This window comes from Entelurus aequoreus, linkage group LG17, assembly GCF_033978785.1.
Source record: "Entelurus aequoreus isolate RoL-2023_Sb linkage group LG17, RoL_Eaeq_v1.1, whole genome shotgun sequence".
In the NCBI taxonomy this organism is placed as follows: domain Eukaryota; kingdom Metazoa; phylum Chordata; class Actinopteri; order Syngnathiformes; family Syngnathidae; genus Entelurus; species Entelurus aequoreus.
In genome coordinates, this window is record NC_084747.1 from 21,661,095 (window position 1) to 21,676,211 (window position 15,117).

The 15,117-nt window shown below is 41.3% G+C and overlaps 1 protein-coding gene across 2 annotated transcripts in view; it reads left to right on the plus strand.

Moving 5' to 3' along the window:
- LOC133632659 (noelin-like) overlaps positions 1 to 6,835 on the plus strand; it is a 47,728-nt gene extending 40,893 nt beyond the window's left edge. Inside the window, exons 1-5 of one of the 2 annotated variants that reach the window (XM_062025221.1) lie at positions 2,779 to 3,112; positions 3,597 to 3,752; positions 4,033 to 4,243; positions 4,307 to 4,413; positions 4,478 to 6,835. In XM_062025221.1, the coding sequence (XP_061881205.1) occupies positions 3,032 to 3,112; positions 3,597 to 3,752; positions 4,033 to 4,243; positions 4,307 to 4,413; positions 4,478 to 5,140 (1,218 nt within the window). In that variant the 5' untranslated portion in view covers positions 2,779 to 3,031 and the 3' untranslated portion in view covers positions 5,141 to 6,835. Of the gene's footprint in view, positions 1 to 2,778; positions 3,113 to 3,596; positions 3,753 to 4,032; positions 4,244 to 4,306; positions 4,414 to 4,477 lie in introns of those variants that run through there. The other variant, XM_062025220.1, reaches the window with a different exon arrangement.
- The last annotated feature ends 8,282 nt before the right edge of the window (positions 6,836 to 15,117 follow it).

Here is a 15,117-nt window from a genome sequence, read left to right on the forward strand (position 1 = left end):
AATTAAAACACACACAAATCAAAATACGGACACACAAATTAAAACACTCAAGCAAATCGACGAACGGACACACAAATTAAAATGTATTAAATAAAAATATATTAAATAAAAATGTATTTATGTTTACCACACACACACATCGACATACGGACACATAAATTAAAATGTATTAAATAAAAATATATTAAATAAAAATGTATTTATATTTACCACACACACACATCGACATACGGACACATAAATTAAAATGTATTAAATAAAAATATATTAAATAAAAATGTATTTATGTTTACCACACACACGACATACGGACACACAAATTAAAATATATTAAATAAAAATATATTAAATAAAAATGTATTTATGTTTACCACACACACACACATCGACATACAGACACACAAATTAAAATGTATTAAATAAAAATATATTAAATAAAAATGTATTTATGTTTACCACACACACACATCGACATACGGACACACAAATTAAAATGTATTAAATAAAAATATATTAAATAAAAATGTATTTATGTTTACCACACACACACATCGACATACGGACACACAAATTAAAATGTATTAAATAAAAATATATTAAATAAAAATGTATTTATGTTTACCACACACACACATCGACATACGGACACACAAATTAAAATGTATTAAATAAAAATATATTAAATAAAAATGTATTTATGTTTACCACACACACACATCGACATACGGACACACAAATTAAAATGTATTAAATAAAAATATATTTAATAAAAATGTATTTATGTTTGCCACACACACACATCGACATACGGACACACAAATTAAAATGTATTAAATAAAAATATATTAAATAAAAATGTATTTATGTTTACCACACACACACATCGACATACGGACACACAAATTAAAATGTATTAAATAAAAATATATTAAATAAAAATGTATTTATGTTTACCACACACACACATCGACATACGGACACACAAATTAAAATGTATTAAATAAAAATATATTAAATAAAAATGTATTTATGTTTACCACACACACGACATACGGACACACAAATTAAAATGTATTATATAAAAATATATTAAATAAAAATGTATTTACGTTTACCACACACACACATCGACATACGGACACACAAATTAAAATGTATTAAATAAAAATATATTAAATAAAAATGTATTTATGTTTACCACACACACACACATCGACATACAGACACACAAATTAAAATGTATTAAATAAAAATATATTAAATAAAAATGTATTATGTTTACCACACACACACATCGACATACGGACACACAAATTAAAATGTATTAAATAAAAATATATTAAATAAAAATGTATTTATGTTTACCACACACACACATCGACATACGGACACACAATTTAAAATGTATTAAATAAAAATATATTAAATAAAAATGTATTTATATTTACCACACAGACACATCGACATACGGACACACAAATTAAAATTTATTAAATAAAAATATATTAAATAAAAATGTATTTATGTTTACCACACCCACACATCGACATACGGACACACAAATTAAAACACACACACAAATTGAAATACGGACACAAATTAAAACACACAAAAATCGAAATACGGACACACAAATTAAAACACTCACACAAATCGACATACAGACACACAAATTAAAACACACAAATCGAAATACAGACACACAAACGAAAACACACACACAAATCGGAATACGGACACACAAATTAAAACACACAAATCGACAAACAGACACACAAATTGAAATACGGACACACAACTTAAAACACACACAAAAATCGAAATATGGACCCACAAATTAAAACACTCACACAAATCGACATACAGACACTAATTAAAACACGCACACAAATCGAAATACGGACACACAAAGTAAAACACTCACACAAATCGAAATATGGACACACTAATTAAAACAAACACACAAATTGAAATACGGACACACAAATTAAAACACACACACACAGATGAAAATACGGACACACAAATTAAAACACTCACGCAAATCGACGAACGGACACACAAATTAAAACGCACACAAATTGAAATACAGACACACTAATTAAAACACACAACAATCGAAATACTGACACAAATTAAATCACACACAAAAATCGAAATACAGACACACAAATTAAAACACACACTTAAATCGACATATGGACACGCAAATTAAAACACACACAAATTGAAATATAGACACACAAATTAAAACACACACACATATTGAAATACAGACACACAAATTAAAACACACACACAAATCCAAATACGGACACGCTAATTAAAACACACACACAAATCGACAAACAGACACAAATTAAAACACACACAAATCGAAATACAGACACACAAATTAAAACACACACACAAATCGAAATACGGACATGCTAATTAAAACACACACACAAATCGATAAGAGGACACACAAATTAAAACACACACGAATTGAAATACAGACACACAAATAAAACACACACACAAATAAAACACACACACAAATCCAAATACGGACACGCTAATTAAAACACACACACAAACCGAAATACGGACACACAAATTTTCCTGAAGGAACTTCCTGAAGGAATCAATAAAGTACTATCTATCTATCTATTAAAACACACACAAATCGAAATACTGACACATAATTCAAACACACACACAAATCGACGAACGGACACACAAATTAAAACACACAAAAATTGAAATAAAGACACACAAATTAAAACACACACACAAATCAAAATACGGACACACTAATTAAAACACACAAATGGAAATACGGACACACAAAGCACACAAATCAAAATACGGACACACAAATTAAAACACACACATATTGAAATACAGACAAACAAATTAAAACACACACATAAATGAACATACGGACACACGAATTAAAACAAACAAATCGAAATACAGACACACAAATGAAAACACACACATACACACAAATCGGAATACGGACACACAAATTAAAACACACACACAAATGGAAATACAGACACACAAATTAAAACACACACACACAAATGTAAATAGGGACAAGCAAGTGCGACACCTGCTGGAGAAGGTATGGGAACTACACATCTCTGCTAGCATGCATGCTAACTTTGTGGCCATGATCGTAGCATTGACAGTAAGGCACTGTAAAACAATGCTCGTGGCTTTCACGTTGAAAAAAAATCGGTGCTCCGTCGGCAGAATTTTACAGTGAAAAATATGTAGTAGCGGTTTTACAGTACAGTGAATACAAAACTATTACATTTACAGTAAACAACCTCATTTGCCGTGAAGTGGGCAAATATCTTCTGTAGCGGAACAGTTTTCCTGGTACAGGAAAAAGTGACTCAAATTTACAGTAACATTTTGGCGGCTGAGCTGCCTGTTTTTTACCGTAAGATGTAGGCCGTGCTTTTTACAGTTTTTTTTACTGTAAATGGTTGCAACTTGTAAACAGTACCGCTGTTTTGTCACCAGACCAGAACCCTGACCTAACCCGCCGTGCATGCGAGTCTCTCACGCCCCAAACCAATTGACTTATTGACGCGACGCAGGTGCAGAACATGAGCCGGTCCATCGAAGTCCTGGACCAGCGCACGCGGCGAGACCTGCAGATGGTGGAGAAGATGGAGGCGGAGCTAAAGGGCTTGGAGAACAAGTTCAAGCAGGTGGAGGAGGGGCATGAGAGCAACGCGGCCCGGCAGTACCAGGTGAGTGCTCACTCTCTCAACCACCGAGCTAAAAGCCACCGAGCAAAAACTCTTGAAGTTGCCAGGGACTGAGGTTTGGTTACCTGAGCCGAGTGCCAGGTGAGTGCAGCGGTCCAGTACTCAGTGGGCGGCGGCATGAGAGGCGAGCGTGCTGACTACCGAGCTAAAAGCTAGCAAGCGAAACTCTTGGAAGTTGTCAGGGACTGAGGTTTGGTTGCACGAGCTCAGGGGGTTCTCTGTGAAGAACCGGGGCGGGTACTGACCAGAACCTGGTGCTCAGTCCATCAAGGTGAAGATGGAGGAGCTGCGGCCGCTCATCCCGCTGCTGGAGGCCTACAAGGCGGACGCCCTGCTGGTCAGACGCTTCAAGGAGGAGGCGGCCAACGTGACGGCGCTGCTGCAGGACCAGCTGGGAGCCCTGGACTACCAGGACCTGCACGGCCGCGTGGCGAGCCTGGAGGAGCGGCTGAGGGCCTGCATGCAGCGGCTAGGTGAGCTGGCGCTCGGCGTCCGTCCGGCGACCTCCACTTGACCCGTGCGCTCTGCTTTTCTAGCTTGCGGGAAGCTGACCAGGATCGCAGAGCCGGTCACCATCAAGACCTCGGGGTCCAGGTTCGGCTCGTGGATGACGGACCCGCTGGCGCCGGCAGGGGACAACCGAGTAAGTTGGCGGGTGGCGTCAGCCGAGCGGGCGCCGCATCATTCTGCCGTCTGCTCTCCCGCAGGTGTGGTACATGGACGGTTACCATAACAACCGCTTCGTCCGGGAGTACAAGTCCGTGCAGGACTTCATGACGAGCGACAACTTCACCTCGCACCGCCTGCCCCACCCCTGGTCCGGGACGGGTCAGGTGGTCTACAACGGCTCGCTGTTCTTCAACAAGTTCCAGAGTCACACGCTGATCAAGTTCGACTTGAGGTCGTCGCTCATCAGCCGCTCGCGCCAGCTGGACTTCGCCGGCTACAACAACATGTACCACTACTCCTGGGGGGGGCACTCCGACATCGACCTGATGGTGGACGAGGGCGGGCTGTGGGCCGTCTACGCCACCAATCAGAACGCGGGGAACATCGTGCTCAGCCAGCTGGACCCCGACAGTCTGCAGGTGGTCCGCAGCTGGACCACCAACCATCCCAAGCGCAGCGCCGGCGAGGCCTTCATGATCTGCGGGACTTTGTACGTCACCAACGGCTACTCGGGCGCCACCAAGGTGTACTACGCCTTCGCCACCAACTCCTCCACCTACGAGTACATCGACGTCCCCCTCGGCAACACCTACGGTCACCTGTCCATGCTGGACTACAACCCCCGAGACCGGGCGCTCTACGCCTGGAACAATGGCCGCCAGGTCCTCTACAACGTCACGCTCTACCACATCATACAGTGACACGCTGTGATGTCATCATCACGTCACGCTCTACCACATCATACAGTGACACGCTATGACGTCATTGTGTCACGCTCTACCACATCATACAGTGACACGCTATGATGTCATCATCACGTCACGCTCTACCACATCATACAGTGACACGCTATGATGTCAGCGTCACATCACGCTCTACCACATCATACAGTGACACGCTATGATGTCATCGTCACATCACGCTCTACCACATCATACAGTGACACGCTGTGATGTCATCGTCACATCACGCTTTACCACATCCTACAGTGACACGCTATGACGTCATTGTCACGTCACGCTGTACCACATCATACAGTGACACGCTATGACGTCATTGTGTCACGCTCTACCACATCATACAGTGACACGCTATGATGTCATCATCACGTCACACCCTACCACACCAGTGACACGATGTAATGTCATCATCACGCTGTACCACATCATACAATGACACGCGATGATGTCATCACCACGTCACTCTACCACATCATACAGTGACATGCTATGATGTCATCGTCACGTCACGCTCTACCAAAACATACACTGAAACGCTATGACGTCATCATCACGTCACACTCTACCACATCATAGTGACATGCTATGATGTCATCATCATGTCACACTCTACCACATCATACAGTGATATTCTATGATGTCCTCGTCACGTCACACTCTACCACATCATACACTGAAACGCTATGACGTCATCGTCACGTCACACTCTACCACATCATAGTGACATGCTATGATGTCATCACGTCCCGCTCTACCACATCATACAGTGACACGCTGTGATGTCATCGTCGTGTCACGCTCTACCACATTACACAGTGACATGCTATGAGGTCATCATCGTGTCTCGCTCTACCACATCAAAGTTACATGGTATGATGTCATGATCACGTCACAGCATCACCATGTCACGCTCTACCACATTGTACATTGGCGCATTATAATGTTATCATCACAGCACACTCTAACACAACATAGAGCGTCATGCTATGACGTCATCGGCACGTCACGCTCTACCACATCATCGCGTCATGACATCATCACGCCACGCTCTACCACGATACACGCTCTGACGTCTGCCCTTGCACACCATATAGGGAGATATTATGATGTCGTCACTACGTCACGGCATCCACTTGTGACGTGATTGCGTCACGCTCTAACACATCGCATTTTAGCCCACGGTCACATGACTCTGTGACATTCCATAAACATTTAGTGAGATTTTTGTACACATTACGGTCACGTGACTGGGTGGTGTCACGTGCGTGAAGTTAGCACTAAAAGTGTGTGTGTGTGCGTGCGTGCGTGTGCGCGTGTGTGTGTGTGAAATAACGACTAGCTAGCAGCAATACAAATGTTTCCAATTGAATCTTTTGCGAACAACGCTAGACCTGCCAAGGTCACGTGTTCATTCAGGAAGTACTTATATGGTCATTGTTAGTGTAAGCAACGATTTATAACTTATTCTCTTAGTGACTACTCTTTTTCTATTCGACTTGTCAGCTGAAAAGTGCGTGGAATAAAGTTCAATAATCAACTTGATGGACTAGTTTCGTACAAAAAAAAACCCCGTCAAATCTCAGGTTCGTGTTTTTTAACGTCTTTATTGTAAAGTCATCAAAGAGACAATAAAAGTAGAATATGAGACAAAAGCTACCTAAAGCTTGCAATGGAATGATTATTTCTGCAGGAACGCAGAAGAACTGATCCAAAACAACAACAAAGCGGGAGTGAGTGCTGTTTCCATAGCAACAAGATGGCCCAGGAGCCAGGCAGCACTAATCGTCAGGAAACATCGATCTCCTGCGAGCGGCTAACGGAGGAGACGAGGAGACGCGGACCGCCACCTGGCAGCTGCACACCGCGGCCAGGATGACCCGACTGGCCGCTCCGAAGCGTCTGAGCCACCTGGCGGAGCCGCTGTGACGAGGTAAGTGTTAGCTTAGCAAGCTAGCGTCATGAATAAGTCTGCTAGTTGGCGGCTAGCGTGGCTAATGCTAACAGCTATCGCGTTCTACGTGTTTGCCAACATTCTGATGCGTCAAGAGTTCACTATGAACTATTTACAACGCAAACACAACCTAAATGTGTTAACGAACATAGATACCATGACGTAGTTCAAGTTCAAAGCTTACAAAAGTAACTAGTGTACAACAGTGGTCCCCATAGACATGTTCTAAGGCAGGGGTCACCAACCTTTTTGAAAGCAAGAGCTACTTCTTGGGTAGTGATTAATGCGAAGGGCTACCAGTTTGATACACACTTCAATAAATTGCCAGAAATAGCCAATTTGCTCAATTTACCTTTAACTCTGTTATTATTAATAATTAATGATATTTACACTTAATTGAACGGTTTAAAAGAGGAGAAAACACGAAAAAAAATGACAAATTTTGAAACATAGTTTATCTTCAATTTCGAATCTTTAAAATTCTAAATTCAACCGAAAAAAAGAAGACAAAAACTTAAAAAAATAATTTATGGAACATCATTAGTAATTTTTCCTGATTAAGATTAATTTTAGAATTTTGATGACATGTTTTAAATAGGTTAAAATCCAATCTACACTTTGTTAGAATATATAACAAATTGGACCAAGCTATATTTCTAACAAAGACAAATCGTTATTTCTTCTAGATTTTCCAGAACAAAAATTTTAAAATAAATTCAAAAGACTTTGAAATAAGATTTAAATTTGATTCTACAGATTTTCTAGATTTGCCAGAATAATTTTTTTGAATTTTAATCATAATAAGTTTGAAGAAATATTTCACAAATATTCTTCGTCGAAAAAACAGAAGCTAAAATGAAGAATTAAATTACAATTTATTTATTATTCTTTACAATTAAAAAAATAAATTTACTGGAACATTGATTTAAATTGTCCGGAAAGAAGAGGAAGGAATTTAAAAGGTAAAAAGGTATATGTGTTTAAAAATCCTAAAATCATTTTTAAGGTTGTATTTTTTCTCTAAATTTGGCTTTCTGAAAGTTATAAGAAGCAAAGTAAAAAAATTAATGAATTTATTTAAACAAGTGAAGACCAACTCTTTAAAATATTTTCTTGGATTTTCAAATTCTATTTGAGTTTTGTCTCTCTTAGAATCAAAAATGTCGGGCAAAGCGAGACCAGATTGCTAGTAAATAAATAAAATTTAAAAAATATAGGCAGCTCACTGGTAAGTGCTGCTATTTGAGCTATTTTTAGAACAGGCCGGCGGGCTACTCATCTGGTCCTTACGGGCTACCTGGTGCCCGCGGGCACCGCGTTGGTGACCCCTGTTCTAAGGGTACGCAGCATGAAGCGCTACTGGCGCTGACGAGACGCGGGGCCGCCATCTTGGAGTGGTGATCCGCTCCACTCAGTGCAAGTCATTTGGCAGGAGCAATGAACTGTCAGCGCATTTAATTCATTTTACCTCACTGAATACCACTGATTTTCACGCGCTTTTTTGTCATACGTGTAGCTATGATGAAGGACACATGTTTTATTTTTCATAGTTTGCTCAACAGTAATAGAATGTTATTATATGCTATAAATTACCAGACGTCCCAGATCAAATCTGGGAATATAATCCCAGAGAAGGGGGGAAAAAAACAGTCAGCTATTTTTAAATTGAAGAAACAATATGATTACGTTATATATACATGCTACATAAGCAACGTATGTATGGGTGAGGGCCGACATCCGGGCAACTGAGCTACATACGGGTTCTTCGAGCCATAGCAACCAGACTGGCGTTGAAAACAAACCGTCGCCATTACTCTTTAACCTGTCGACCTACGCTGATTAAACCTGTCATTCTGCCTCTAAAATGCCGAAAAACTGTGTTGTTTTTGGTTGTGCTAACCACAACTGGAAACGGGGAAAACAAAGGTTGTATTTTGTTCTGCCAAAGCGTGATAAAAGCCCACAGAGACGAGACAAATGGCTCGCAGCCTTACACCGGGAAAACGAGGACGGTTCTCACTGGAGTCCCCCAAAGTCCCGGGTCGCGTGTTCGGATCACTTCGTTTCTGGTAAATATAAGGAACAAAAATCCACCCTCTTAACCACAACTTGGCTATACCGTCCGTGCTAATGTTGTACTTGTTGAATTTGTACCTTATAACGTTCAACAGCTGAAGTTGTTGTTGTTCAAAAATAACATGCGGTATATACTATATAGCAGGGGTGGGCAATTAATTTTTACCGGGGGCCGCATGAGCAACCTGAGCACTGCTGGAGGGCCACATCGACAATATTTCAATTAAATTTTGCTCAATATTATTTTTGATGTATACCGTAAGATTAATAATAATAATAATAATAATAATAATACTTTCATTTAACCTAACTTAACTTTATACCAAAAGCAGTGCTTTGGAAATAATTTGTACCCCTTTCAGAGATCACATTTAGTTCCCCTTAAACATCCTCATGTTGCACAATGAAATGTAAGCATAGGATGAAGTGTGCATTCCTGTAACTTTCTCTAGTTACAGCATTCCATGATTAATATCAATAAATTAACATTAATAATAAATGACAGTAAAATAAGCACACGTATGATTGAGGAGTCATAGTGTAACTTTGTGTGGTGTTTGAGTTGTCCGACTTTTTGTGTGGCCATAAACGCACCAGTGGTTTAGTGGTATGCGTGTTGGTGACAGATGACAAGTTGGTTTTGGCCTGGTTTGTACGGCAGAAAATGACTAGTTTTTCCAGATAGAAGTGTTTTACTCATGTTTTTGGTGTGGTTATGGCCGAATACAAACAGTTTTGCTCAATAAAGTGATGGATATAATTCCTAGCCTCGAAGCATCGCGATAGACATTACAATAATTGAACGTGTTGACGAACACCGTTAGGGCCGCTTGTTGTCACTGTCACTCAGAGTTGCATTGCAAAATTACACAGAATAAATGTGTTTATTTTGTTTAGAATTCAGATGGGATTTGATTTGGTGCGCGGCATATATTTGCTGTGCGCAGAGGACGCTTGAGCAGTGCGCAATTGTGCAGGCGCGCACCTCAGAGGGAACGTTGCTTGGCAGTCCATGTCTTGTTGAAAACACGCCATTCCTCATCAACTTTTCTCTTTTTAGCGTCACGGGTGTAAACCGTGCATCACTTGTCGCTGTGCACCTTCACTCACAGGTTACACCCGGACATACGCTCATGAATAACACTTTTCAAAATAAAAGCAGCACAGTTGTATTGCGCGCACGACATAGATGTTTTTTCAACTTTATTTTGTCATTTGTGATTGCAGCTGTTCACATTCACTCACAACCACGCACACGCATACGTCCACACGGAAGTAATACAAATAACGCTTTTCAAAACAAAAGCAGCACCGTTGTATTGCACACTCGACATAGATACTTTTTTAAATGTATTTTGTAATTTATGATTGGCCTCACGCGGGCCGGACAGGGACGCACAAAGGGCCGGATGTGGCCCGCGGGCCGCAGAATGCCCAGGTCTGCTATATAGTCCATAGCCTGTATAGGTTATTTTCGAAAACCGGTTTCGTTTAAATTTGATTAGGCTTTCTATAGATATGAAATAATATACCTGGTGCGCTTGTGAGGTAGACATATAGATTTCCAAATTCCATGTCCGGCCATTGTGTAGGATTATCAGTCCACGCATCTGCTGGAAGGCGGTAAGGGCAGTGGTTTAATCCAACTACAGAACATTTTAACTCGTATCTTAACCTAGCCTCACTGGAAAGACTATTTACATAATCATACGCCATTTAGAACCGTTTAAAATGCAGTGAAACCTCGTTAAATGCTTTTTCTGTCAATGCTGTGTTCGCTGTGAGCTGGTTTGTTTTCAACGAATTCAATATGGCGACCGGTTGCCAGGGATTGGTAGGCGGAAGTGACGTAGGTCCGCCCTCACCTATACGTTAGATATCTATGCAGGACTGTCTCAGAAAATTAGAATATTGTGATAAAGTTCTTCGTTTTCTGTAATGCAATTAGAAAAACAAAAATGTCATACATTCTGGATTCATTACAAAATGTATAACAGCAAAACAAAATCAAACATTTGAAATGGTGAATTAATGCACTCAGTACTTGGTTGGTAATCCTTTTGCACGTGCGTCAATGCGGCGTGGCATGGAGGCAATCAGCCTGTGGCATTGCTGAGGTGTTATGGATGCCCAGGATGCTTCAATAGCTCATTTGCATTATTGGGTCTGGTGTCTTTCAGCTGCTTCTTCACAATACCCCACACATTCTCTATGGCAGGGGTCGGCAACCTTTACCACTCAAAGAGCCATTTTGGCAAGTTTCACAAATTAAAGAAAATAATGGGAGCCACAAAAAAAAATTTAAAATTTAAAATGAAAAACACCGCATACAAAGCTCTTTGTGCTATGTTAACCAGGGGTCTCCGACACACGCACCGGCACGCACTTTGATGTGGAAATTTGATGTTAGTGCGGCCCGCGAGTTTTGAATGAGTGGCGCTTGATAGCGTCATACTTGCCAACCCTCTCATTTTTCCCGGGAGACTCCCGAATATCAGGGCATGATGACACTGCTTTTGGCGCCCTCTACAGCCTGCCCTAACAGTGTACCTGCTCGACCACATGTAGAATGCAGTTTCAGCTTGCTCACGTAAGTGACAGCAAGGCGTACTACCTCAGCAGCCACACATTTTACACTGACGGTACCAATACCCAGAATCCCATGCAGCCCTAACTCTTCCGCTCAACCAACGCACGGAGAGGGGGGGGTTGATGTGGTGGTAGCGGGGGTGTATAATGTAGACCGGAAGAGTTAGGGCTGCATGGGATTCTGGGTATTGGTTGTGTTGTGTTACGGTGGGATGTTCTCCAGAAATGTGTTTTTCATTCTTTTTTGGTGTGGGTTCACAGTGTGGCGCATATTTTTTAACGTAACAATGTTAAAGTTGTTTGATACGGCTACCATCAGTGTAAGCTGTGTGGCTGATGAGTAAGTATGCTTTGCTGTCTCCTACGTGTGCAAGTAAAAGCAACATACAACTTGTGGCCGGGCTAGCACGCTGTTTGTAAATGCTATAGAGGACAATTACTGCAGTGCAATTAGGGCACTCCCTTTATTTAGTAATTAGAGTGTAAATAGGATTATATTTTCCCTTGGAGTTACCTGTGAGAGACACTGAGATCCATAAATCTCCTGGGAAAATCTGGGGGGTCGGCAAGTATGTAGCTGAGCCGCATCAGAGTGGTCAAAGAGCCGCATGCGGCTCCGGAGCCGCGGGTTGCCGACCCCTGCTCTATGGGGTTCAGGTCAGGGGAGTTGACAGGCCAGTCGAGGGCGGTAATGCCATGGTCAGTACACCAGTTACTGGTGGTTTTGGCACTGTGGGCAGGTGCCAGATCATGCTGGAAAATGAAATCATCGTCTCCATCGAGCTTTTCAACAGCATGTAGTGCTCTAAAATCTCAAATATTCAGCGTTATAGTCACTTGTATTTTTCATGCACTTATTTTTGCTGTATTTATCTGGCACAAGTGGAAAGCCGCTCCCTGAGAAAAATACCCACGTTAAACCGGTGTGCGGTGCAAAAAAGGTTGGAGACCCCTGGTGTAGAATAGAATAGAATATAAAGTACTTTATTGATCCCTGGGGGAGATTCAGCACCACAGTTTGCTCACAATAGACAATAAACACTGAGGTGTTTTTTACATGTGAATAATATAAATACAGTCTATTCCATCCATTTCTACCGCTTGTCCCTTTTTTATACAGCATTATTCACAAGATGCTGCAGCTCCCCCTGGTGGTGACTGCCAAAGTGGACCTGGTTCTGCTGCTGCTCACACTGCTCTCCTTCTGGACCCGACTCTCACGCCTCAGCTACCCCAACGCCGTGGTGTGCGTACTACTCCTGTACTCATATACTGTATATCCATCTACATGGAATAACTCACTTCTAGACTGTGTGTGTGTGTGTGTGTGTGTGTGTGTGTGTGTGTGTGTGTGTGTGTGTGTGTGTGTGTGTGTGTGTGTGTGTGTGTGTGTGTGTGTGTGTGTGTGTGTGTGTGTGTGTGTGTGTGTGTGTGTGTGTGTGTGTACAGGTTTGACGAGGTCTACTATGGACAGTTTGTGTCTCTCTACATGAAGAGAGTCTTCTTCATAGACGACAGCGGACCACCGCTTGGTCACATGATTCTGGCCTTGGGTGGTAAGTTGCCATGGCAACAATACATACATTTGTCTTTATATATGAAATAATCATTGTGTGTGTGTGTGTGTGTGTGTGTGTGTGTGTGTGTGTGTGTGTGTGTGTGTGTGTGTGTGTGTGTGTGTGTGTGTGTGTGTGTGTGTGTGTGTGTGTGTGTGTGTGTGTGTGTGTGTGTGTGTTCGCAGCTTACTTGGAGGGTTTGATGGAAACTTCATGTGGAACAGAATTGGAGCAGGTACATAGTTGTATTATTATTTATTTATCTTTCCACATTGTACCACCCAATCATATCCCTGCACTGTGTGTGTTTGTTTTGTATCACACAGTATCCCTGTGGTGTTTGTTTTGTATCACAGAGTATCCCTGTGGTGTTTGTTTTGTATCACAGAGTATCCGCGTGTGTTTGTTTTGTATCACAGAGTATCCCTGTGGTGTTTGTTTTGTATCACAGAGTATCCCTGTGGTGTTTGTTTTGTATCACACAGTATCCCTGCGTGTGTTTGTTTTGTATCACATAGTATCTCTGTGTGTGTTTGTTTTGTATCACAGAATATCCCTGTGGTGTTTGTTTTGTATCACAGAGTATCCCTGTGTGTTTGTTTTGTATCACATAGTATCCCTGTGGTGTGTTTGTTTTGTATCACACAGTATCCCTGCGTGTGTTTGTTTTGTATCACATAGTATCCCTGTGGTGTGTTTGTTTTGTATCACACAGTATCCCTGTGATGTGTTTGTTTTGTATCACACAGTATCCCTGCGTGTGTTTGTTTTGTATCACATAGTATCCCTGTGGTGTGTTTGTTTTGTATCACACTTGTATCACACAGTATCCCTACATGTTTGTTTTGTATCACAGAGAATCCCTGTGGTGTGTTTGTTTTGTATCACACAGTATCCCTGTGGTGTGTTTGTTTTGTATCACACAGTATCCCTGTGGTGTTTGTTTTGTATCACATAGTATCCCTGTGGTGTGTTTGTTTTGTATCACAGAGTATCCCTGTGGTGTGTGTGTTTTGTATCACACAGTATCCCTGTGGTGTGTTTGTTTTGTATCACACAGTATCCCTGTGTGTGTTTGTTTTGTATCACACAGTATCCCTACATGTTTGTTTTGTATCACACAGTATCCCTGTGGTGTGTTTGTTTTGTATCACAGAGTATCCCTGTGTGTGTTTGTTTTGTATCACAGAGTATCCCTGTGGTGTGTTTGTTTTGTATCACAGAGTATCCCTGTGTGTGTTTGTTTTGTATCACAGAGTATCCCTGTGTGTGTTTGTTTTGTATCACAGAGTATCCTTGTGGTGTGTTTGTTTTGTATCACACAGTATCCCTGTGGTGTTTGTTTTGTATCACAGAGTATCCCTGTGTGTGTTTGTTTTGTATCACAGAGTATCCCTGTGTGTGTTTGTTTTGTATCACAGAGTATCCCTGTGTGTGTTTGTTTTGTATCACAGAGTATCCCTGTGTGTGTTTGTTTTGTATCACAGAGTATCCCTGTGTGTGTTTGTTTTGTATCACAGAGTATCCCTGTGTGTGTTTGTTTTGTATCACAGAGTATCCTGTGTGTGTTTGTTTTGTATCACAGAGTATCCTGTGTGTGTTTGTTTTGTATCACAGAGTATCCCTGTTGTGTTTGTTTTGTATCACAGAGTATCCCTGTGGTGTGTTTGTTTTGTATCACAGAGTATCCCTGCAGTGTGAGTGTGTGGAGCCTGCGTCTCTTCCCGGCTGTGTGCGGTGCATTGTGTGTTCCTGTGGCATATTGT